General features: G+C 41.7%; 1 protein-coding gene across 8 annotated transcripts; it reads right to left on the bottom strand.

The window, feature by feature from the left end:
• Positions 1 to 4,841: 4,841 nt before the first annotated feature.
• Positions 4,842 to 25,198, bottom strand: LOC135492391 (coiled-coil domain-containing protein 33-like). 8 transcript variants are annotated; one of them, XM_064778874.1, is made up of 24 exons: positions 23,903 to 24,218; positions 22,798 to 23,059; positions 22,245 to 22,502; positions 21,784 to 22,010; positions 21,293 to 21,477; positions 20,448 to 20,581; positions 20,072 to 20,181; positions 19,600 to 19,704; positions 19,342 to 19,433; positions 19,097 to 19,223; positions 18,697 to 18,829; positions 17,956 to 18,089; positions 17,589 to 17,660; positions 16,278 to 16,433; positions 11,340 to 11,500; positions 10,785 to 11,029; positions 10,122 to 10,210; positions 9,739 to 9,934; positions 9,528 to 9,595; positions 9,172 to 9,270; positions 8,908 to 9,021; positions 7,563 to 7,639; positions 7,268 to 7,318; positions 5,872 to 5,958 (listed from the first exon to the last, which is right to left on the bottom strand). In XM_064778874.1, exons 1-23 carry the CDS (start codon positions 23,954 to 23,956, stop codon positions 7,282 to 7,284), a joined length of 3,135 nt encoding a protein of 1,044 aa, XP_064634944.1. In that variant the 5' UTR covers positions 23,957 to 24,218; the 3' UTR covers positions 5,872 to 5,958; positions 7,268 to 7,281. The 8 variants fall into 8 exon arrangements, with proteins under 8 accessions (XP_064634970.1, XP_064634927.1, XP_064634919.1 ...); XM_064778900.1 differs by lacking the exons at positions 7,268 to 7,318; positions 7,563 to 7,639; positions 23,903 to 24,218 and adding exons at positions 8,039 to 8,098; positions 24,958 to 25,198 and having other exon boundaries at positions 4,842 to 5,958; XM_064778857.1 differs by lacking the exon at positions 7,268 to 7,318 and having other exon boundaries at positions 4,842 to 5,958.
• Positions 25,199 to 25,621: the final 423 nt, after the last annotated feature.

Here is a 25,621-nt window from a genome sequence, read left to right as displayed (position 1 = left end):
AGATAGATAAGACAGGCACAACCTGACCGAAACTTGCCTCGAAGCTCAACGTGGCGCCCTGTCAAGACCGAAAAAAAGATGAGAGCCACAACCTATCCGAATCGGAACTCTGGCTGCTCCACCGTGTTTCTTTATACAGGGTGACGGAGGTGAGAATCAGACCTGACTGCCTTACCGTCTTGCCAACACAGCGAGACAGATTTACCAGACCGAATCAGACCTTGCTACTAAACCGTGGTGAGTGAGATGAGACAGTCACAAGTAGACCGAATGAGCCTGGCTACCTAACTGTTTTGCCTACATGGTGAGATAAAATGAGACAGTCGAACCAGACCAATTCAGGCCTGGCAGCTCCACCATCTTTTCGATACGGTGAAATAGATAAGACACCCATTAGTAAATCGACTGCGCCTGGTTGCTCTCCGTCTTGTCAATATGGTGAGATAGATGGACTGTTACAACCAGACCGAATCAGGCCTGAGAGTTTCACCTTGTTCCCAAGACTGTGAAAAAGATGATAGCCACAACCTGTCCAAATCGAGCCTCCTGACTGGCCCACCATGTTTCAAACTCGGTGTTAGCGATTCTCTGGTTGTGACTCTCGTTTCTCTTGTTCTGCTGGAAACACGGTTGAGTAGCCAGAAGGCCCATTTCGGTCCGATTGTGACTCATTATGCAGGCAAGACGGTCAGGCAGTCAGGTCACATTCGGTCAGGTTGTGACTGTCTCATCTATCTCACCATGTTGACAAGACGGTCGCACAATCTAAGCAGCGAGAACCATACCGAATCGAACCTAGCTGCCTTGATCGTCTTGCCAACGTAGTGAGATGAATTACACAGTCACAACCAGGCTGGATCCGACCAAGCACTCTAACGTTTTGCCAACATGGCGAGATCGAAGAGACAGTCATATCCTGACCGAATTGGGCCTGACTGCCTAACTGTCTTGGTGGCGACTGTATCATCTATGTCACCAGTTGGTAAGACGGTTAGGCAGCCAGGTCAGATTCGGTTTGGTTGTTACTGTCTCATGTATTTCATTCTGCAGGCAAGACGGTCAGGGAGTCAGGTCAGATTCGGTCAGGTTGTGACTGTCTCATCTATCTCAGCATGTTGACAAGACGGTTGCGCAATCTAAGCAGCGAGAACCATACCGAATCGAATCTAGCTTCCTTGATCGTCTTGCCTACGTATTGAGATGAATTACACAGTCACAACCAGGCTGAATCCGACCGAGCACTCTAACGTTTTGCCAACATGGCGAGATCGATGAGACAGTCATATCCTGATCGAATTGGGCCTGGCTGCCTAACCGTCTTGCTTATATGTTGAGATAGACAAGACAGTTACAACCATCCGGAATCGGACCTGCCACCCGCCTCACCATCTCGCCAACGTAGTGAGATAGATGAGACAGTCACAACAAGACCGAATTGGACCTGGCTGCCTCATTGTCTTGCCTACATGGCGAGATAGATGAGACACGTTGGAAAGGCAGCAAGGTCCGATTAAGCCTGGTTATGACTGCCTCATCTGTCTAACCAAGCTAGCAAGATGGAGAGGCAGCGAGGCCAGGTTAGGTCTGGTTGCGACTGTGTCATATACCTCACCATGTGGGCAGGACGGTCAGGCCAGGTGGCGACTGTATCATCTATGTCACCAGTTGGTAAGACGGTTAGGCAGCCAGGCCAAATTCTATCTTTTCACGCTGCCAAGACGCTTAGGCAACTGGACCCGCTTCGGTCTGGTTGTGATTCTCATCTATTTCATCGCAATGGTAGCGAGACCCTATTCGGTCTTTTTGTGACTATCTCACCACGCTGGCAAGATCATAACGCAGCCGGCCCGATACGGTATTTTTGTGACTTTGTCATCTATCTTTCCACGCTGGCTACACGATGAGGCAGCCAGGTCAGATTCGGTATGGTTGTGACTGTTTCATCTACCTCACCACGTTGGCAAGACGGTGAAGCAACCAGGTCCCATTGGTCTTTATGTGACAGGTTGTGCCTGTCTTGTCTATCTCACCACGCTGGCAAGACGGTAAGGTAGCCAGGTTTGATTCGGTCTGGTTGTGGCGGTTTCATCTATCACATCCACACCATGTTGGCAAGACGGTCAGACACTCAGGCCCGATTCATGCTGGAAAGACGGTAGAGCTGCCAGGTCCAGTGCGGTCTGGTTGCGACTGACTCATCTATATCACCAAACTGGCAAGTTAATATAAGGCACCATGTTGGCAAGACGGTAAGATAGCCAGGCCAGATTCGATCTGGTTGTGACTGTCTCATCTATCCTACCATGTTATAACGAGATGGTGAGGCAGCAAGACCTAATTTGATCAGGTTGTGACTGTCTCATCTGTCGTACCATGTTGGCAAGACAGCAAGGCAGCCAGGACTGATTCAATCTGATTGTGATTGTCTCGTCTCTCCCACCATGTTGGCAAGATTGTTGGTCTTTCAGGCCCTATTTGATGGGGTTGTAGCTGTCTCATATATCTCCCAATGCTAACATGACGGAAAGGCAGTCAGCCTGATACGGTCTGGGGCCCGATTCGATCTGGTTCTGACTGTCGTAACTATCTCAGCATGTCGGAGAGGTAGCAATGAGGCCAGGTCAGATTTGGTCTGGTTGCGACTGTCTCGTCTATCGCATAAATGTTAGCAAGACGGCGAGGCAGCCAGGTCCGATTCGATCTGGTTGTGACTGCCTCATCTATCTCAGCAGGTTGGAGAGGTGGCAAGGCAGCCAAGTCTGATTTGGTCTGGTTGCGACTGTCTCGTCTATCGCATAAATGTTGGCAAGACGGCCAGGCAGCCAGGTCCGATTCGATCTGGTTGTGACTGCCTCATCTATCTCAGCAGGTTGGAGAGGTGGCAAGGCAGCCAAGTCTGATTTGGTCTGGTTGCGACTGTCTCGTCTATCGCATAAATGTTGGCAAGACGGCCAGGCAGCCAGGTCCGATTCGATCTGGTTGTGACTGTCGGATCTATCTCAGCAGGTTGGAGAGGTGGCAAGGCAGCCAAGTCTGATTTGGTCTGGTTGTGACTGTCTTGTCTATCTCACATCGTTGGCAAGACGGCCAGGTCCGATTCGGTCAGGCTGTCTCATCTACCTCACCATGTTGACAAGATGATAGGGACCCAGGTCCGATTCAATCAGGTTGTGACTGTCTCATCTATTTCACCACGTTGGCAAGACAGGCAGGCAGTCAGGGCAGATTCAGTCAGGTTGTGACTGTCTCATCTCTCTCACTGTGTTAGCATGACCGTGGAGCTGCCAGGCTCAACGTGGTTTGGAGGTGGTTTGGTTTGGTCAGGTTGTGACTGTCTCATCTCTCTCACTGTGTTAGCATGACCGTGGAGCTGCCAGGCTCAACGTGGTTTGGAGGTGGTTTGGTTTGGTCAGGTTGTGACTGTCTCATCTCTCTCACTGTGTTAGCATGACCGTGGAGCTGCCAGGCTCAACGTGGTTTGGACGTGGTTTGGTTTGGTCAGGTTGTGACTGTCTCATCTGCCTCACCACGTTGGCCAGATGCTGAGGTAGCCAGGTCCGATTCGGTCCGGTTGTGACTATCTCATCTCTCTCACTCCGTTGGAGATTGTGACGCCGCCAGGTTCGATTTAGTCTGGTTGTGACTGTCTCATCTACCCCACCATCTTGGCAAGAGGGTACCACAGCCATGCCCGATTCAGTCTGGCTGTGACTGTCTTATCTATCCCACTGCACCACTTTGGCAAGGCAGCCTTGTCCGATCCAGGGTGGTTGTGACTGTCTCGTCTCTCTCACCACGTTGGTAGGATGGTGAGGTAGCCCAGTTCGATCTATTTCACCACGTTGGCAAGACGGGCAGGCAGTCAGGGCAGATTCGGTCAGGTTGTGACTGTCTCATCTCTCTCACTGTGTTGGCAAGACCGTGAAGCTGCCAGGCTCAACGTGGTTTGGACGTGGTTTGGTTTGGTCATGTTGTGACTGTCTCATCTCTCTCACTGTGTTGGCATGACCGTGGAGCTGCCAGGCTCAACGTGGTTTGGGTGTGGTTTGGTTTGGTCAGGTTGTGACTGTCTCATCTCTCTCACTGTGTTGGCATGACCGTGAAGCTGCCAGGCTCAGTGTGGTTTGGAGGTGGTTTGGTTTGGTCAGGTTGTGACTGTCTCATCTCTCTCACTGTGTTGGCATGACCGTGGAGCTGCCAGGCTCAACGTGGTTTGGGTGTGGTTTGGTTTGGTCAGGTTGTGACTGTCTCATCTCTCTCACTGTGTTGGCAAGACCGTGGAGCTGCCAGGCTCAGTGTGGTTTGGAGGTGGTTTGGTTTGGTCATGTTGTGACTGTCTCATCTCTCTCACTGTGTTGGCATGTCCGTGGAGCTGCCAGGCTCAACGTGGTTTGGACGTGGTTGGTTTGGTCATGTTGTGACTGTCTCATCTCTCTCACCATGTTGAGAAGACGTTCAGGCAGTCAGGGCAGATTCGGTCAGGTTGTGACTGTCTCATCTCTCTCACTGTGTTGGCAAGACCGTGAACCTGCCAGGCTCAACATGGTTTGGACATGGTTGGTTTGGTCATGTTGTGACTGTCTCATCTCTATCACCATGTTGAGAAGACGGTCAGGCAGTCAGGGCAGATTCGGTCAGGTTGTGACTGTCTCATCTCTCTCACCATGTTGAGAAGACGGTCAGGCAGTCAGGGCAGATTCGGTCAGGTTGTGACTGTCTCATCTCCCTCACCATGTTGAGAAGACGGTTAGGCAGCCAGCCTGGATTTCACCTGTTTCATGAGTCAATTATGGTTGGTTCAGAGTTGCAAGATGGAGTGTGATAAATCAGTATTAAGGAAGTTTCTGATTGGCTATGATTTACTTTATTTGCAAGTTCATACACCTGAACAACGATAGATGTATTTACAAAGTACGTGGAATGCTTTTGAACATTATCTAAACAGAAATCATGATGAAATTGTAACTAGAGATCTTGAGAATATTTCCACAATGATAATGACCTCTAAACCACACCCGAACAAAACCAGGCCTTCCGAGACAAGACAACTGCAAGTGGGATCCGGGGATCAAAGTATTCTGGTTATATTCATAACTTGAGGTAATTGAATTATTTACAACAAAGAACTGAATTGTTTTATACAACAATACAACAATGATTAATGAAAATGTGTGATTTTTAAGACCTATACTCCCATTTCATGAAAAAATTGGCACTCTGATTTTAGGTTTGTTTTGCTTTCAGCACCATTTTTTCATGAAATGGAGAAGGACTTATCCCTTCATTACAATACAGAACTGTACATGCCCAGTGGTCAGTAAAATTCAAATCATACTCCTCTTATTTTTTTAAACAGAGGTATATGTACTGGGCCATAACTGGCAATATTCATATTCATATTTTTTGCACATCTTGAGTATCAAACCGTGACATCCTATCACCTACCAACCACTTGACCTGCTCAGCAGACTCTTCAGACACCTCAACCCCACCCCAACCCATCCCCCTGCAGCATGGCTATGATCAAATAAACTGCCCTATCACAGCTCCTACTAAGGCGCTCATTTTGAACGTCGATCCTGAGTATTCAGTTGAAAAACAACATCCTCCATCCACAGCAACCACTAGACCACTTTGAAGCATTCACTGAAAAGTCTTTAACTTTTTAAGATTCAGCAGAATTTGTACTTTCTTGGACAGCTTGACCATGTCAAGGCAGACCTTTGGGGCCATGACACATCATTCAGATCACCTTAGTATAAGACCCACTTCCATATACCAGTACTGTGGAACCTCTATCAGGGACAGTGATTTTGGTCCCAGATTGGTCGTTTCTATACCTGAAATTGATTGAGTACCCTGCAACATTACAGGATGAAAAGTCTAGTATCCGAGCGGCTTTAACTTTTGCTTGTTTCCTCGAGGGGCCTTGGAATATCTTCTTGACGGCTCATCATCCTGCAAGACGGAGGCAGAGAACATTTCTCATTAAAACATACATTCATTAGAATTGCAAGGGCAAGAATAACTGAATATGTTTAAATCAGTTGCTTTAATTCAGCAACAAAAGGCTTCTCTACTTTAAAAACTTTTAAGTTGCGAACAAAGAGCAATTACTTTACAAATAGTTTTTAAATATCAATGGAGTAGAAAGGACACGGTATCAGTTACCCACATGCCAAATCAACCAAAAAAGGAAGAGGGATAAATGAACATAGCATGCACTGTATAAAAGCATAGGAAATGGCCTATTTCATATCCCAAGGGGTCGAAGATATGGATAAGGTTGTTCTAGACATACAGGGGTATCCAAGTCAACAACAAAAGACAGACATCTCTACAACTGATTAAAGGCCTAGTGCACTTGTCAGCATAATTTGTAATTTTGCTGTGAATTCACAATTCAATTCTTTGTCTTGTCTGTCAACCTCGGCTACGTCTGGAGGGAATATAGACCATGATGATCAGGATGCCCAGCTATGACCTGGGGTCTGGCCAATATCAGTGGTAGTCCCCCCCCCAACCCCCAATAACATCACAAGTGCACAAGGCCTTTAAGAACATTTTTAAAACAATTTTACCTTTATTGGACGTAGCACATAGCTTTTTGGTATCTGTACAGAATATTAAGTAGGATTTACATACAAGTGCTATTACCTGATGCACAGATAGTCTTAAGGAGGTACTGATAGGCCTACTTGGGCTATCAAATACTGTAAACTGATCAATTTTTGTAGTTTTTTTTGCAATTTACTAAAATTTCTGGAAAGAAAATGTTTTTTATTTTGGTGGATTACAAAATTTCATTTGTTTTTCCAAAAATCAAAAAATGATTTCATGCAACTTATTTTCACGAGTCTAGGTAATATCTAATAGTGAAACTCCGCGAAAAATAAACACCCACAAAAATTAGGCACTTTACAGCACTTGATATATTGAAAGGAGCAAGCAGCAAAATGATAGAGCAGTGAAATCATGCAGTGAAGAACTCATAAGCATTGCAATAACAAACCACAATGGAGTAGTAGAGTGAAAATGGGTCTTCAATTTTCAAGCAGACGATGCAAGCAGACGACGCAGGGTGACACTTGTGACACCTGATACTACCTAACAATCTGATGCTTTGCAACAAACACGGAAGATTATACATGACACAAACTGCCGAAGTTACATTTTGTGAAAAAGATTGTGAATTCTGCATGCCAATAGGCATTTGGATGTGACTTGTGAGTATTTTTTAAACTATGAATGTACTCTGCTTTCTTACATCAAAGTCAAACTTCACTTTCGGTTCACCCATTGGAATAAGGGCAGATCTCTACCAAAGTAAAATTTATAAGAAATTAAAAACAATTTTAATCCAGATAAACTAAATTGCACTGAAGAAATAAATTTCACACTTCATTCAATAGTTCATCTGTAATCAGGTTAAACCTGGTTCCACACTCGAGAAAAAGGTGGCAGCAGTCAAACAAATTTTCAATGAAGAAAAAACATTTTTGACAGAGAAAAATGAAATATACCATATATAAAACATGCGAACACTCGCCAACTGAACCTACGTCATTGGTCGTTCCGATATTGAAGGCAGAGGGGGTTTTAGGTTTGGTAGGAGCTGGGGTATTGCCATGGGCGAGAGCTGCAGAGGAGCACAAGCATTCATCATAAATACGTATTTTTTCAAGAGCAGTAGGTTCAACATCCTCAAGGGACAATTCAATAATAACCAAGCTAAATAAAACAGGCCCTCATTAAGCAAGCAGCAGCAAATCTGAGCATAATGATAACTAAAGCACTGATATGAACAATAAACAACAGACCGCCACACTGATAGTATCCATCACCCAGATTATACGATAAGTTTCAGTGTTACCTGTAAAGTTGTTTTGTCCAGGATACATGTACCTATCAATTTACAATTTTGCCTAAACCAATGAAAATATCTGACATAAAGTTGTGACTAGTGTAATCAAATTATTAGTTCTCAATGGCGGCCATTAGTGTGGTGGTCTTGTTTACAGTTAGTTGCTATGGTTACCATCGGGATCCAGAGAGGAGCCGGTACTGTGGGCACCATATAATAGGGAGCAGGCACTGGCTACACAAAGACACCAAATGGATAAATGTAATGATGAAATTATGAGGTTAACTTGGGGCCAGTCACATTTATAGGTCTGGCAGATCCTCATATTCAGACTGACCAAAGACCAGAAATTTTCCTCCCATGGAAAGAAAAATAAAATTTAATTCTCTCGATATTATGCCTCCCTTAATATCAGTCCTAGAGCATCATTTTTATGTCTGTGGCCTGGTGTTTGCCATCAACCGATGGAGATGACCTCATCTGATGGCACGATACCAGTAACCAACGTTCTCAGACGATGCTATTTTCCAAAATGTGACTGACACCTTACATGTAAAATGAGTGTGGGATGCCTTTTATTAGTAGACTTGAATAAGAGCATTAAAATCAAAACATGGCAGCAGTAAAATTAAACCTTACGCATATCATCAGAAGGATTCGTGCTGGGAGGATGATTAACCAAGGATGTTGTTAAAGTTTGTTCCAAAAGCTCTCAAGTAAAGTTCAAAATACACATACATATGTACAATTTACAGTTGTTTAGATTCGTGCAACAGGAATATGCAAAATGTGAAATAATTATGGTTATGTCTGAATAAGCACCTTTCTTGCAGTTGGCAAGCTACAATGTAGGTGTGATAGGATTAAGGTCGTATTAAAAGTCAATTAGAGATTTAAGATAAAACATGTTAAAACTAGGTACATAATGACAATCAACTGGACATATCATAGAGTGCGCCTTTACCAAGTGACGTAGGGAAGTTCTTGGTGATACCATTTTGATTCACTATTTATCAGTTGGTCAGTCACCAGACGATACTTACAAGATAATCCTGCAGTGGTTTCTGCCCCGACCGTCCCAGGCCATGCTCCATCTCTGAGAGTCGCACCAGGAGTTCATTCTTCTCTTTGCCCCACTTCCGTGCATTATCAGCCAACTGAAAAACAAAACGGTCAAAACTTCAACATCTGAGTACTTGGTACAGCAAAAAGTAAACAACTGTACAGATATTCGAAGATTGTATTTATTTGGTATCAATTGCAGATAAAAAGCAGAAGAGAGAGACCGATGAGTAACCTTAGCTTACCTGCTTTTCTAAACCCATGATACGGCCCTGGGCTTTGTCTAATTGCTGATAGAGCTCTAACTTCTCATCCTCGTCGTCAGGCCCCCGCCTTGCATCAGCCTAGAGAAAAAGGGTCGGATTCTATAAAGCATATTACTAACGACTACTTTCTCAAAGCACTTCGGCATCCTGGAATCTTCCAGGGATGCAAAGGGGCAGCTACTAAGCGCGTTTTAGACTAAGGTAGAAAGAACAAAGGGGTGGGGAAGGGATTTAAAGATCAATACTGTTCATCACTTGGGCCTAACAGTTTGCAGGACAGTTTGAAATTTCGCATTTACAAAATGAATTTGAATCAATCCACCATATGAGCTTACCCTTTCCTCCTTCAGGTTATCCCGTAAGCGTCTATTCTCTGCCAGTAATGCCTGATATGCTGCATCCTCTGCAAGAATAAGAAAGAGGGAATTATTCATCAAAAGGAGAACAAACAACCAGAACATAAAAACTTGAGTGATTGATGAGATTAGTCAACTCGATGGGCACAAACTGAGCTAGACGTGTCACAACATGCCCAGAAAATCTTACTTGTTGGGTCTTTCTCCTTTCCCTTCTGTTGCTCTGATAACATCTTCTCCATCTTCTCAATGACTTGTTCCTGTTTCTTAAATGCTTCCTTCATCTTGGACTCCCTCTGTTGTTTATCTTGCAGTCGATGCAGAAGATCCTGCTGGGCTTTGTGCGCCTGACTTAGTCGAATGTACTCTTTTTCTTTATCGTTTTTCTGAAATGGAGATGTAACTGTTGTTTTATCAAGGGCTACCATTACAGTTGGATGCCAACTCAAAACATTGTGGGTTAAGATGGATATGTTGATGTGTAACCTGATGTGGACGAAATTCCTTTTTATGCAAAGATCTGAAAACGGGCCATGAGGCCTATAATGATAATGACAATGAGTACAGACTCACCTTTATTAATTCATTTTGTAATTTTTGAGTTCTTTCTTTGTAATGAGCAAGCTCTGTTGTCTGACTGGACAGGGTCTGTTTTAAGGAAACTGAAAGCGACAAAGAACATAGTTGGGTATGAAGGACAAAACTAGCACAGGATCCACAACCTTGAAAACTCCCAACAAATTTATTTTTCTATAATATCATGCTGTCCTTAGAGAGGTGTCCTGATAAGAGAGGTCAAATTCAATGAAGACAACCAATTTGGGACCAAAACGACCTTATTAGAGGGGGTGCCCTTATTAGAGAGGTGTCCGATAAGGGAGTTTCCACTGTAGATATACAATATCAAATACTGCAAAATAAATCTAATACTATCAATACCAAACCACTCGATATATCCACTAAAGATTGTCTACAAGTGCCTTCAAGAAGTATTCAGTAAATACACAAAAGGCCCATAATAATAAGCCCGGAGACAAAAATAACATAAATCTCCCTGAGGTATGAAAGTGAACACCTCAATATGATAAATGTCCACAGAAGTGTCAGCCTTCTTTTTCATGTTATGAGGAGAGTATGCCGTTGTCATCATGTGGAAGTCTCAATAGAATATACACTTATCATCACATTCAAAAATCCCAAGTGTGACTACTCAAAAGTTTTCAAGAGAACTCTTACTATATCTGGCTGCTAATTCTGCCTTCGTTAATCCGTCCATGTCCGATGAGTCGAGAAAATACTTTGTGGCGTCGTTGTAGCGTAAGACTTCTCGCTTGAGTGTACTATTCGTCATCTCGGAGTCCCTGACCTGCTCTCGCAACGAGAGGATGTCCTGGCCCATCTTCTGTACGGCAAGGCGGTACCGGTCCAACTCGTTCATTTGATGGTCAAGAAGGTTGAATTGCTGTTTATCAAGGTCATTTCTGGAGGAGAAGATGGTAATTAATGGAGTGCTTCAAGCAGGAGTAGACAATTTGATGGAATTCCCATGAGAAAGTAGAGACGGGCCAATATATAATAAATGAAGTTAAGGGACGACTTGTTATCTCATACATTGGCACTGTAAATATCCTGTTTTCAACTTGGAGCTCATATTTTTCCTAATGGAATGACAGTATAAAATGTAGTGCCTATATTGGCAAAATCAGGCAAGTGGATGTTCAGAAGCCGTACACATTATACATCTGTACGACTTTGAAGACAAGCCTGGACAAATGATTAACCCGTTCTTACCCGCCAGTGATCTGTTTTTGTGGTGGTGGTTGACGTGCTGTGCTTGGTCCTGGTTGCTGCTGCTGTCCCCCTCCATGTTGATCCATAAAGATGTACTGGTATTCGGGTAGGATCGTGTCCATGGCATCGTGGGAGGGTAGGTTGTCACCATCTTTTACCGGCTAAAAAGGTGATCGAGGAATGTTTAGGCAAAATGTTGACTGTCGAGAAATGCGTTATAAAACTAAACGACACTCCAAGAAGCCCCTTTTCAACTACAGAATGCAGTTACAGGCTGTGAAAACAAAATAATCCGCTGATGGCTATCAAAAAATAGCAAAACATCATGAGGGATGACTCCCCTTTAATATTCAATACCGTTTGGATCATGGCCAACCTAATCAATTGGTGATTATTGTATTTTGATTACACATGACGGTATTATAGATTTATTTTAATCAAATTGCTATGCAATCGTGGCATTATTTATATGCTGGACCATATCAAATGCTTAATAGCACTGAATCTAGATTATGATGTGTGCTATAAAAATCAAGGAGACCGGCCGGAGATGCATGAAGGTTGGTATATGGTTATAAATTGACAGAAATGTTAAAGGGGATATTTAATGGAAACATACAAATGTTTACAGAAAAGAACTAATGACCATCACCATCACCATAAAGAATTTTCTGCATCCCTACGTAGTGAGGCTCCTGACAAATGTGGTTGATATCGTCAACAGTAAGGACAACAACATTAATTACAACATCATCATCAATACCACTTGATATTGGGAAGCGTCACCCAAGTTAATAGTTGAACATGAATTTCATCAGATTTTGCTGATGACATCATACATCAACATATTTGCACTTTGGCAGGTCACTTCACTGGTCCATTCAAATGTACATTTATACGTTTGCAAGTGTGAACTTGATAGCTGTCAGTGCCATTAACAGTACATCTTAAACACACCCAAAGCACTTTACAACTGCCATGAATAGGCCTAATTGATATGATCATTTACCAGTAAAACTGCTTACCTCTGTGGTGTAGGGCCTATAGTACATAGTAGCCATCTTGAACTACAAAATGTATTGCCCACAACTGGCACGAATCAATAACACAAAAGATGCCAGAAAAGGTGGTCAACTTGCGTCAACACTCCAGAAAATATCCCAAATACGTATACTAAATATCCTAAAGTTTGCAGTATAATCCAGCAACTACATCTTGTTTTAGAAGTGAGTTTATCTCCGAGGCCAATCCTGGCACATTCCGTAATCGATATATAGAATTCCTATTGAACAGTATGGATTTTTATTGAACTCTATAGCGTTTGCATGTCAAGAGTATAGGACAATATTATTCCGATCCGCAGTGACGTATGTCCGTACAGGTTAGTTCGAGTGTTATATTGGTCTCCCGGTAACAGGTTAACCACAATGGCAAGTAACCTAAACCCTATTGTGTGTATTGGTATAAAAGTATACAGAGGGGCAAGAAGGGGGTCCCCACTGGCATGTTTGTGTCCATCAGACGCGATCAAATATTAGCCATAGGCCTACTTGGGATCAGGAGGCTAATAAAGGGGACCTTACTGCAATAGCCAGGCGTGAAAATATTATTATGTGCTAGAAATATGAATTGCATTACTGGCATGAATAATTTCTTATCATGAATTAATCAAAGATATTGATTTATTAGGGTTGACATGAAGAAATTTATATCAAAGTGATAAAATTCCCCTTCAAGTTCATAATAGTTATAAATTCAACCATTATCTCATACAAATCAGGAGTTTTATTTGAATATTTCATGCATGACATTATATCTATTAAACTGATTTGCACCTCAATATGAACTTAGATATATGATGGGTAAGCCTATAAACCTATAAATCAAACTGTATTGAATTCCATAACAAATGGCAACAAAAGGAATCCAGGTGGGGAGCATCAAAGTGTTTGCAGTTTTTAATGTGGCTAATCAAGGTCATTTGTGAGGTCAAACACCAGGTAAAACTTTCAGCGGTTTACAATTTTCCTCACTTTCTTTCCAAAACAAATTGACAACCAGTATTGAGGTATTCTGTCATGAAGGATTAAGAAATAAGCAGCCACCTTCAGGCTGGTCAGACAAGTGTCACACCAAACAAGTCAATCACAGTATCTATCACAGTTACCATGAGATAAACTTATTGGGTAAAACTTAAAACCTAGCTGTCATAAACAGGTACTGTAATAAACATGATTACTGGGACCTGTTTCGACCCCATGTGCTTCAGGCACTTTAGTTGTCATAAAAATACACACACAAACTAGTGCATCAAAACCTTGCGTGTCAAGATGTTTTTTTCCTGTGGAATGCACAATCATCCCAACTAACTCAACAAAGTTGTCATTCTCAAGCAATAAAGACAGGTGCACATTCAGCGACATGAATGTTGGAGGGTTGTATCTTGAATGTATTATGCGTGCTCATGCGGTTTCTTCATGTTCTAACCTTCACCCATAGAGAAAATAGGGAGGCTACAGGGTGCTGCAAAGGTCGAACGCCCAAACAATCCTCCCCTAAAGGTGTATGGCTTTAGGGGGAAGGCTTTCTCTCCCTAACCTAACTCTCCCACAGCCAGGTCTGGGACAGCATAGCCGCGGGTCCATATAACACAGGGTCAAGATGGGGAAGTCGTGGTACCAGGTATTCCATATGTCTACAGGAGAACCTACTACAGTCTGTAATTTCAAGGCCTTGAGGCTGGGATCAGGATCAGTTGACACAGAATGCCTTACTTGACGACTTATTCTTCCAGTCGATAACAATTCACCAAGATCCGAGTAGAGAGGTGGCTGTGCATGGCTGCGCAAGATCTCGTCCAGGCCATCAAAGTTGTACGACAGGTCGATGTGAAGTTTCTCCAGGTCTGTGTAGGACGGCATAGTGTCCTCGTAAATGAGAGGCGTACCGAACACAAGGGAGTTCTTCTTTGAAGAATCATTCGGGATCGTAGTTAACCCATTCTTCCTATTTTCCACATCTTTTTGAACAGTTCCCGTATTTTCTTGATTATGCCTCTTAGTCACGTTGTCCGTTTTGGAAACCTGAGTCGTCTCGTCAGGCTGTGTCACATGATCCTTGGCAAACACGTCTGAACTGGTTTGTTGATCATCATACTAAATCAATGAAGTACATATAAGACATATCGTTTTCAGACTGGATGCAACTCTCACCGAAAGGCTACATGTACATGTAAGGTAAAGTAGTACAATCCATCAGTTGAACCCTAATAGACTTTACACCAGCAAGTATAAAATGTCAATGTTCAGGTTAATACGGGTACAGTATAGACCAAGCAAAATTCACGCAGGATACAAATTCACACAGTTGTTTCAAAACAAAATGTGATATAGAGAAAGCACAAATGGAGAGCAATTAGTGATGTTAATGGAGGCATGCTTACCATCAGTGAGGGAGGTGCTGAAAAGTTGTCAGGACATTCAGAGTTTTGGTGAATATCATTTGGAAATGTTAGGCTGTGTTCACAGAGGTTACAGCATTATAGTTTCCCCCCAAAATAATTACTGACATAAGTTATTATATCATCATCAAATGTTAATTTAACAGGGAGCAATGTATTGATAATACCGCGGCAGATGTCTGAGATGTTCTAGGGGTTAAAATAATGTTTGTTAGTATTAGAAGAAGTGTCGACATTACTGGTAGTTATCAGTTCATATCCAGGTACAGTATCATTCAATCTGACAAGAGAAATTAGTCGCTCCACATTCAATGAGGAACTTTATCATAGATAGGTAACAGACCAGTGGCAGTCCAATACACAATACCTTTCCAACCAATGTCAATTTCATCTGCAAAAGGTTGTATTGGACCACTTACTACTACTACTGCCATCTTTTGGCAATAAAGTCCCTAATTTTCACACAATTTTCTTGACACTAGACCAATATGACAAAGTGGTCCACTCAAATATATTTTGGTTTGTAAAGCAATTGCCTCATCTAATGATACAGTACCTGGAGTTTGTGCTATGACAAAATGAAAAATTACTTTCTGCAACTGTCTTCTTGTTCCTCAAGGTCAAATTGGTTCCACAAGGTCACAGTATATCAAGGTCAATGTAAAGATGACCTTGACATTTGCATATGAACACATTCTATTAAAGAGGCAGTAGAGGACCCTGATTTATATTGCATAACCTAATCAAAATAACCACTTTTTCATAATGCATGTCAGATTTAACCAAATTTGCTGGCTAATTTTATAGATTAATTCAATGACAGCAAATTAGGTCAAATCTTCCATATTATCGTCACCAAAAATTCAAAATTGTAAGAAAATAGCTACAAAAGTATTAGCTCCCTGTTTGTTAGCAATACTAAAATGAGTGTTTGGCAATACTAAAATATTGAACTGTATTTTTTGAAGACACTTATACAAAATATTGACAAATATTAAAAGACCTTGTGGAACCAAGTTAAGGGTAATGCGGGCTACTCTACATGACAGCAAACTGCAAAGTGAAATTACAGCTACTTTAGAATACCAATAACACTGTTTGACTAAAGATTAGCCTCTGAAAGGTAATATGTGATGTACCCTATACTGTGTAAGAAGCGGCTGCAAATGAATAAGCGTGAGAAAGAAAAAAATATGCTGACTCTCTGGGGTGAGGATTTTTCTAGCAAGCTATGCTGGTTTCTGCATCTCAGTCTGCATTGGGGAAGGCAGTCTGTGATATGAAATCTTGAGAAATTGCCAACTCAAATGAAAAAGATTTTTTTGGTCAAATTATATGAATGTCAGTATATTCCACATAAGTCGAATGATTTGATATGCATCTTTCTCAAGACTTCATGGAAATACTCAGCTGGGGAAGCATAGGGAAAGAGATGCTATTAAACAAAGCACACATTTCCTACTCCTACTATTTCTTACAGCATTTTTCAATTTGTACTGTAAATAGTAGCGTGGGTCTTTCTGCCGTGGCTGTTCATCTGGTGGGGGTGATTCTGGTTTTTCCTCGTAGGTGATTTTGATCGCAGGGAACTTTTCATAAGAATGCTGAAGGACTTGGCTTAGATTGTCAGGACGCTGTGAAAAAAGATAACGAAATTTAAAAGTTGGATGTGGCTTTCTATTTTCCTTGATGCTCTCATTTTTGGTTTAGTATGCTACGCGTTGCATCCAGCATGCAATTTCTGAAACACGAAATAAAATAAGAATTATTATCTTCACTACAAAAATGTCATTAAATGGCCTTCAAGGGAAATATTGTTTTCTGAATCTAGGCAGAAATGATTTTGGGCGATCCTGATTTTTTGGACAAACAATTTCAGATACCAAATACATGTACCACAGGTCAAATGGTTGTCATAGTATCTTGTTCATACATTATCCATATATGTATTTGATGTAATGCGCATGCTCACATATCATCTTAGTCAATAAAGTCACTTCACATACGGGAGCCATCTAGTCCACTTTGTACTATTTGATAATGGTCTTCAGGGGAGTGGTTTTAAGAATATATGACCCCCATTCCCCACCCACCAACCAACAAGCTCATTTTAAAAGATAACAGGACAGAGACAGATTGATAACAGACTTATGGGATGAAGTCAAGTGAATATCAAGTGAAATCTTTTAAAGGGGGACTATATGGCCAGGAGCAGGATTCAAATTGGTGATTTTCAAGTGACAAATATGCACAGATAAAGGATTAGGATTCATGTGAATGGTTTGGATGCACTGTTAGATAAGAGAGACCCCTATCAGCGATTTTGTGTAACTTAATCCAACCTACCTGGCTCCTGCCTATAGTCTCCCTTTAAACCCAGGTTGAATAAACACACAACATGCAAGAAGTGACTTGGAAACTTTCAATATCCTTGCCTTATTAAAATCTAGTAATTTTTTGAACATCTGATCTAGTTTCTCTAGCTGAAAAAAATTAAAAGTTGAGCAAGTCCTTCCAATCCCGATGTGCGGTGTGGCCCTGAAAAATGTGTAAAATAGTAACCATCGTGTAGCAAATGTTCTGAATGAATGAGTGAGCACCAACGCCTGAAACAGAATAAATAATTCATTTGGTAACAACATTATTAGATTACATGTCAATAAATGTTTGACCTTTTTGAAAGAGAATAACAAATCAAATTTCAGAAAGCAGACGCAACTTCAAACAGAATTACCCAAAAGTTATTTCTTGGGGTAAAATAGGAATGTGAATGATGCACTGGTACTTACCTCAGTTGTAATGAGACGTAAAATAAGGCCCACTGTGGGGACAGCATCCTCTTTACACATTAACTCTGTGCCCTGTCAATTAAAATGAGAAAGTTTTAGGGGAATAATTGGCGTACTTCATTGTCAAACGATATAGATAATCAATTTAAACTGATAGTTAGGGTGGAAGATGCATGCGACATAGGGAAGGTACTTTCATTACCACATCCATATACTGAGATGTTTTAGGGTGCGATTTATTGAATCACGGTCTTCGCCAGGCAAAGGAATAGACTATAGGTCATTATAACCCAATTAGTGCACAGTGGAGTAGCACTAATAGGGTACTGTACAAATACTTTGACGAGCGGTATCAGAAAAGACTTACTTGAATGGGCAAGCCATTGATGCGCAGACCCAACCTGCCGTCTCCACGAGTCAACTGTTTGTACATGTTCTCATCGAGGACCAGGGAGGAGTATCCAACAGGGGACTGGATACTCCATGCTGCCTCCGTCATCACTGAAAATCACAGAAATTCATTCTAAAAACCAACTGAATTTTTACCCTATGAAACCAATGTCTATTGCCTATTGAGAAATCTGCATGCTTTCTCCAGACCTTAGCTCTCGGTCCGAGGCCCGTGAATTTAAAGCGCTTTGAGAATGGAGAAGTTTTCTTGTCCTACAGAATTACATGTAGGTCCTCTGTTTCCCTTTGCCCCAGATGTTATATGCTCTATCTGGTGTCAGGACAATCCCCCAACTGATAGTCATTACTTAGTTTAAAGGGAACTGAAACCGCCAAGCCAGTTCGTATGACCTCGTTTTCATTTCCCGCGTATCGGGTGATCAGAACGAGGCATGAATGAAACATGGCGCCTAGCTGTCAATCATTGAGTGACGTCACTACTATGGAATTTACTACGAAAACTCATGAATGAAAGATCGCATGACTCACGTGATTCTCACATGATTCTCAATAACAACAAATTGAACTGCGCATGCTCGGGCACTGGGGGCGGAGCTACAAATCTGAACTCGAATAGGAAGTTGGAAGTTTGACGAAAAGTTGAATAAATCGCTCGGCGGTTCCAGTTCCCTTTAAGATTATTCAAATAGCATCTCACCAGTATTGAATGTGTAGTATTCCAAGACAAGAGCTGCAGTCGACGTGAAAAGGGTAGCAACATCTCGACGGTTACTGAACAGAAATGGGTGGTTCCATATCGGCTGGACATCCGGGTTTCCTGGGGCGGTAAGCTGAAGAGAGAAGACATAAGATATTGTTGTGGCTCATGAATGTTGTATCAATTTCTCTTTGGTGCCAACTATACTATCATATTATCTATTAAAAGTAGCAGGCCTAAGGTAGGATTTCTGGGCATCTGGAACCAGCATCAAGGAAGAGCTTAACAGTGACCAGGATGAATTATCACGCCACTGCTTTTGTCACTCAGACAGAACTCCCCATCAGAGATTGAGAGCACAGAAGAAGAAGAACTCGCTCATTGGCCTAGCTTGTCTTACCTGTGGACATCCTTGGTATGAGTCAACCTGCAGCGGCACATGGAAAGACGATGGATGAGGAGATGGGAACATGACTGTAGTGAGAGTTATCCCGGCCAACTTTATATCGTCATGTAACAATTCTTTTCTGGAATGAAAAATGATAGAACCTGACAATACGGACCTCCTGAAGTATTGATAAGTTTGATTCCACATCGCCGATTTACAGGACTACTGTTACAGTATTTTGCAAATAAATAACTTACTTGTATAAGTGAAAGTCTGATACTATTCGAGCCACGGCTATGAGGGGTCCTACAGGGTTGACCATCGGCTTCTGTACTGCTCTCAATAAACACTGAAAGGGAAAAGACAACTAATATATGTTTTCGAGGCATATTTCACAACCTGTTTTATTAGTTTTCTTTTAAGCATTCGATTTTGTTCTTTCTTTTAGTTTATGGTTGTACTCCTGTCCCACTTTTGGACTTGCTCATGTTAATGGCAATATCTGACCGACCTACCTCAAAAGCCACATAATTTGGACAGGATAAGTCTCTGGGTAGTGTGGTGGTCTTCCTCAAAATAGTTGCATATAATCGTATACCACTCACCACACCCTTCGAAGGCTGAAATTGACAATTTAATGTGGGCATAATGAATTGAAAATCTTCCTATAGCTTGATGTTTTTCAACACAAATGTTGACCTGCTTGATGCATGGCATCAAGTCATACACGAGTTTCTAAATGGATCCCTACTGTGAGCCCTATAGTCCACATGTTAGCACATCAGGCTGAATCCAGCTAACTGATCTGCGGGGGTCAGAGGTCAAACGAGGGTATCTTGCTCACAGAGGTGTCCACTTAAGGAGGTTCAATTGTAGTAGCTCACCATTTCCATGTCGTTGACAGGACACATAGACTGTTACTGTGTATGAGTAACGATCAGCTTATCAAAGCAGCTACAAATCCTAAGAAAAGTCAGTCTTCCTTACCATGACCATTTCTAGATGATACTGATGGAAAGGCACTAGGTGAGTAATGGGTAATTTATAACTGACCAACACTTCTCGTGAGTTCTTGTCTGCTACAGTCATGATCAACACTGGAATAAAAACATAGTTTTCAATAATTTTGAGGCCACGCTTATTGTTTTAGGGAAGCCTCGATTTTGAAACAAAAACTATGACTTGCAAATAATAAATTGCAATACTGTCTTCAGGTAGATTTTATTTCTCACCCCGTTAAAGGAGTGTGGATTGAAGCTGCTCACTGCCAGCGCCTGCCCACCGTAAGGGGCTTTAAAAATTTTCTATGGACACGGATTTCCATCTTTTGAAGTGACCCCCTCCCCCCAGGCAGTATGCTCACCTTCATTTTTTGCTTTGACATCTTCTACATTCAACGTAACTGTCTCTTCCCACATAGGACAGTGAGTAGGATGCTCTGACGTATGAGTAACCGTCTCTACCTTATGTTGCTGGTCTACGTCACTTTTTGTTTTACTGGAATCGAAAATAGGCGATTTTGAAATTACGGTGAAGATACAGAACGAGAATGTTTCTGAACATCTCCTCCATGTCCAACAGAGTATGTAACTGCCAATTTTTTAAGGTGTTTTATTTTGCGCATTTTGAAATTTCGGTTGTTTACAGTATTCACACAGTCAAGGACAGCAACAACTAGGCCTACAACTACTGCAAAAGTGCATGAAAGAATTAACTGAAAAATCCTTTACATCAAGTACAACAATATAATATCAATCAAATACCCAAAAAATTCCTAACAGAATTATACTATAGAAATGACATAAAGTGTCAAAAGGCAAAAATTTCCGGGCTTAAAAAAGCTACAACTATTCAATAAAGAACATTGATATCATTGTCACTTTTTAACTGGTGAATAAACATGAACACAACAATAACATCTTACCAACGATCGTATCTTAAAGTCCGACTGTAAGACCTAGAAATGTAGTCAACTAACCATTACGAATATCTTCTGGTACACATTCTCATACGAAAGATTGTGCATTTGCAAACATCAGCACCCCACCCGCCAGTACACCACCAAACGCCTAGACCTGAAGATGGGACATGTCAGGCCAATCACCGTTTACCACCTACAGGTACCAATGATTACATGTATGTACCCCACTCTCTTACTCTACAGATAAGCATGCTTTCCCAACAGACAGAAGAAAAGTGCATGCTTACGCTATGGCAAATGGTAATGGCGTTGCCCCATTGCTGACAGGGGGTAAGGTTGTAGCACCATGGAATATAACTGTGATGTCCTCTGTCCCAGGTCTAGACACGTGTTTGAAGAGATAGTGATCGTTGAGATGACGCTCCTGCCCTCGGGGACTGTTCGGATCCTCTGATAAAGGTTTGTCTGCAGTCTGGAAATAAGAGATAAAATGTTACAAATACCATTGAAGTGAGCTTCCCTTTTTCTTCTTCCAATTTGGTGCCACTATGCTTATGACTCCGGTTTCTACCACAGCACCATAGGCCAAGCAGCGACGACTTTAGCCAGGGAAATGGGTTTCAATACCATCTCAACATACTTTTTTTAGTAAGATGGAAACTCCAATTTTGGAGCACCGTCAATTCCTGCCAGCTGTAAATGTGGAGAACACATGATCAAGGATATGTAGACTTACCAAACTGTAATATAGACTTACCAAACTGTAATATAGACTTACCAAACTGTAAGATTTTTGAGATGGCAAAGGGGGTGTATCGCCCGTTGGTAAGTTCCACCGAGGTTCAGGAGGTGTCGTTTTTCTTTTCGGTGGTGGAGTTCTTTCCCGTTGAGTTGGAGGTGGCGGTGTCACAGGTTTTGGTGTTGGTTGCGGGGTTGGTTGCGGGGTGGGTTCTGGTGTTGGTGTTGGTGTTCTCTGCACCCGTGCTGAAACCTCACGCAATGACACTGAAATTATGATAGCGAAACCCAGAATTGACTTGGATATTTATATAAGAGTTACATAGGGCATATTGTTGTATGATATTTTTAAGCCAAATTAAAGGAAAGTAACGTAGTAAGGGATGCTGTCCATGTGCAACCACTTTTAATCAGTGTCCCTAACCAAAAGGTTCTAGTTGATTCATCATTTAAATATCGCTAAAAATTTACATTTCATTTCTTTAGGAAATTCGTCCCCACCTGAAAACTTGACTCTGCCACAATGCATTTCAACATCTTCTTGTTCCAGGGTTTTCAATAACGTCAAGACATCCGAATAGTGATACATGTCCTCCCCAGGGGCCACCGTCAGGTCAATCCTTGGCGCATTCGTACGAGGGTAGATCGCAAACTTCGCTTCACCCGTCTTTTTTGGAAGGCCATCGTCGTCTCCCTCTGGGCTGTCAAATGCTTCGGCCAAGAGGAAGACATCATGGGCATTATCATTTTTACAGAAACCTGAAATTGGAGATTATATTTCTGATGCAAGCTTTTTTTCAAGACTGATTTTTCATGTCCTTTGACTTTGTGTGTATTGCTGCTGTTTCTAGCTGACGCAAATTTTTTCCGATTTTGATCAGAGAACGAGGTGCTTATCGAAAAATTACTTGTGTTGGTTCGCATTACAATACAGAATGTATGATAATAGATGGTTGTGGGTTAAACTCCCCGTGTCGCTCATTTCATTCAGTTCTTTAGACTGCAATTGCCTCAAGCTGCCTGACAAAAATGAAACAAATAACAGAACATTTACCTTTTGGTAACCTAAACTTGAAGACATTCTGAAAAAAGTCTAACTCCTCATCTTCCGTCTTCTGAATGACAGCATCCGTGATTGCGTAATTATTTCCCTCTGGCTCATCATTGTTGATGGTAACTTCTACGCCATCATAGTTATCAGCGAACACGCTTATAACGGAGAGTTTTAGGTAGAATTTTCCAAGTTTGTTGAACTGCCCATTGTGGATTTGGAACATAAATTCCAGGATTTTGTTTTCCATCGCCATGGCTGGAGTCTGGAAGTGAAAAAGTCAACAAAGATAACACATACATAGCTGGACGACAGATTTACTCTATGATCTGTTGAACAAAAGATGATGCGGCCATGTGATTTTAAAACAAAAAAACAAACATGCAGGGAGTGAGTTGTGTTGCACTGTGAGGATGAGGAGCATCAAGTACATCAGCTTTAGAGAAATTTTGTGATGCACGCTCAATAGTAAGTCTGTTCAACAACGAGAAGTCGGCTGTCCTCGCGAGTTCATCCATATATAGCCCCAGAGCTGTGTTGTCAGGATGGTATGTGTCCTTTGGCCAGTATTCCTCGCTATTCTTCATTCGTCTAGTCTCCAGTTCCGATGGACAATTCACATTGGGCGGAAGAGTATAATACCATTAGCACAGGTAGAGGCTTTTGGAAAATTCCTGTCCTTCAACTAGATCTGTGATTTAAACTAACCTTATTCTTTGTGTACTTGTAGAGTTAATTAAAAGACCCTTCAAATGCAATTAGGGGTGGGGGTGGCTATCAGATGTGACAGCGACCCATGGATTTGAAAGACCCAGCAGGACGGACCCATTGGCAACAAGTCCAATCATCATAAACAGGAGCTCTCACTGACATGACCATTGTTAACAACAGATCTTACAGCAGACCGGGTAACTTATGGTGTTCACACTTTCTACCCTGGTTTCTACAGGGTAAAAACTAGGATCTGACGTGAACACCCCCACAATTTTGAACTCCTCAATTTCCCAATTTACCCACAACCCGGGTAAGAAAAACAGTTTGAGGCCAGAGTGAAATGGCCTGATATTGTCAGGATGAGTGGAATTGGACTTAGAGTGCTATTACCTACCAGCAGAATGCCAGTGACTGGATCCCTTGGGCTTATCATTGGTGAGATATTCATGATTCAATTGATGTCTAAAATGTACATATCCAACAAAATAAATGGACAATGTATGTACGACTACTTTCTATACACCTCCATATTTGACACCGGCAGAAATAGACACACTAAGTAGCAAAGAACAGCCTCATGTCATACGCTAGCAGGTGACAGGATGTCCTGCTGAACAGCCTATCAGAAATTAAAACCATGCAAAGACCAAAATTCCCAGTCAATCCAGAGAGAATTCAACAGCAGTGGACATGTTCTCCTTTCCAGAGCCTATGATATATTGACTCAGAGAGACTCAACTCAGCAACTGCTGTATATTATGAGTATTTCACTGATTAACTGTGTATTCTGCTGTATACCCGGAGGCACTCGAAGACATCAAAAGAAATGTCACATTTGCCAATCGACACAATTTATCACCAAGTTAAATCACCAATACAAACAAAGCACGAGATATCATTGATATTCAGTAAAACAGTGAGTGACTTGCGCCGTGCGTTGACAACATGGGCATTAAACTATGATATCACATAATGGACAGGGGATTAATTAGGCTTCTATATGTCAGGAATATCGATTTAAACCGTACCATAAACACAACTGGCATGACAGGTCATTACAACCCAATTGCAAATAAAATGTTTGAGGCTGCAAGTTTATGGTATTCTCGAGTGCACCAATGTAACCGAATCGACTTATATCATCAATTGGCATTCAATTAAAAATCTGTAATTCATGTAATTAGGCACATCTCCTTTTTTAAGACTTAGACTAAAGAGATCACTATGATTCTTGAGGGCGACCTGTACCAGGAACATGAAGTAAACGACAGATGGCAGATTCATGCACAAAACTGAAATGAACATAGGGACATGTATCCCTCATTCCTCCATCCCCATGCTAAACTGAGCGGCATTAAGATATAATTCTTTATTTTACCTTCATGATATTTGTAATAAGCTGGCCTAGAGGACCAAAATTTGAACCCAAAACTAGATACCAGTACTCACCAAGAGTAAAAATCCTCAGGCAATAGTAGGGCATGTAGTCACCAACTCCAGTTATCCTGTACAACTACCCAGTATGAAGGATTTCCCTAATTGACTATCAGTGAGTTCCCAAATTCGGAAATGACAAGTACTTTCTGTCCCGTCTCGCGCTGTGCCTAAAAAGAAAAGAAAATTTCACACTCCACGGTCACGAGGGACAACCTAAAAGCCCAGCGAGCAAGGCGTTATAAATATTCCCAACGTTAACTATTCTGTAGGCTATTATCATAGCGCTCCAGTATATGAATATCCTAACATGAAATGAAATACTTCATCCAATGCATAAGCTTGGAATTTCTGAAGATGAACCATTTCAATTGTCACCGTCAGAATAAGTTTATAATATGCCCTGTTTATTTGCTTTGAATTCAAACCATAGGGTGATCGGTTGACATCAAGTTTATGAATAGTAGGCCTTTATAGAAAGTGAAGCCAAAGTTAAGCTCAACTTTGATGGACAATAAGAATTGGTCATGCTTCATTGAAGTATATTAGGCCTCAAATGCATGGATAGTGCGTATCTGGCATCCTTTTCTGAGAGAGCCCAACCTCTTTTGCTTCCAGGATCGCACCCTCGGCCTCAGTTCGCTCACTGTACCCCCCCCCTTTCATTTCATTTCATGCA

This window comes from Lineus longissimus, chromosome 1 (assembly GCF_910592395.1).
Source record: "Lineus longissimus chromosome 1, tnLinLong1.2, whole genome shotgun sequence".
NCBI classification, from domain to species: Eukaryota; Metazoa; Nemertea; class Pilidiophora; order Heteronemertea; family Lineidae; genus Lineus; species Lineus longissimus.
The sequence above is the reverse complement of the archived record's forward strand: the minus strand, read 5'-3'. Positions and strand labels throughout refer to the sequence as shown.

Bases quoted from the DNA above. Each gene is read 5' to 3' on its own strand.
- LOC135492391 (XM_064778857.1), bottom strand. From the start codon at position 23,956: ATGAATATCTCACCAATGATAAGCCCAAGGGATCCAGTCACTGGCATT. The intron at 18,830-19,096 runs GTAAGACAAGCT...TTCTCTCTTCAG, and splicing joins CATACCAAGGATGTCCACAG to CTTACCGCCCCAGGAAACCC. The intron at 11,501-16,277 runs GTAAGAAATAGT...TCACCTTTTTAG, and splicing joins AGTACAAATTGAAAAATGCT to CCGGTAAAAGATGGTGACAA.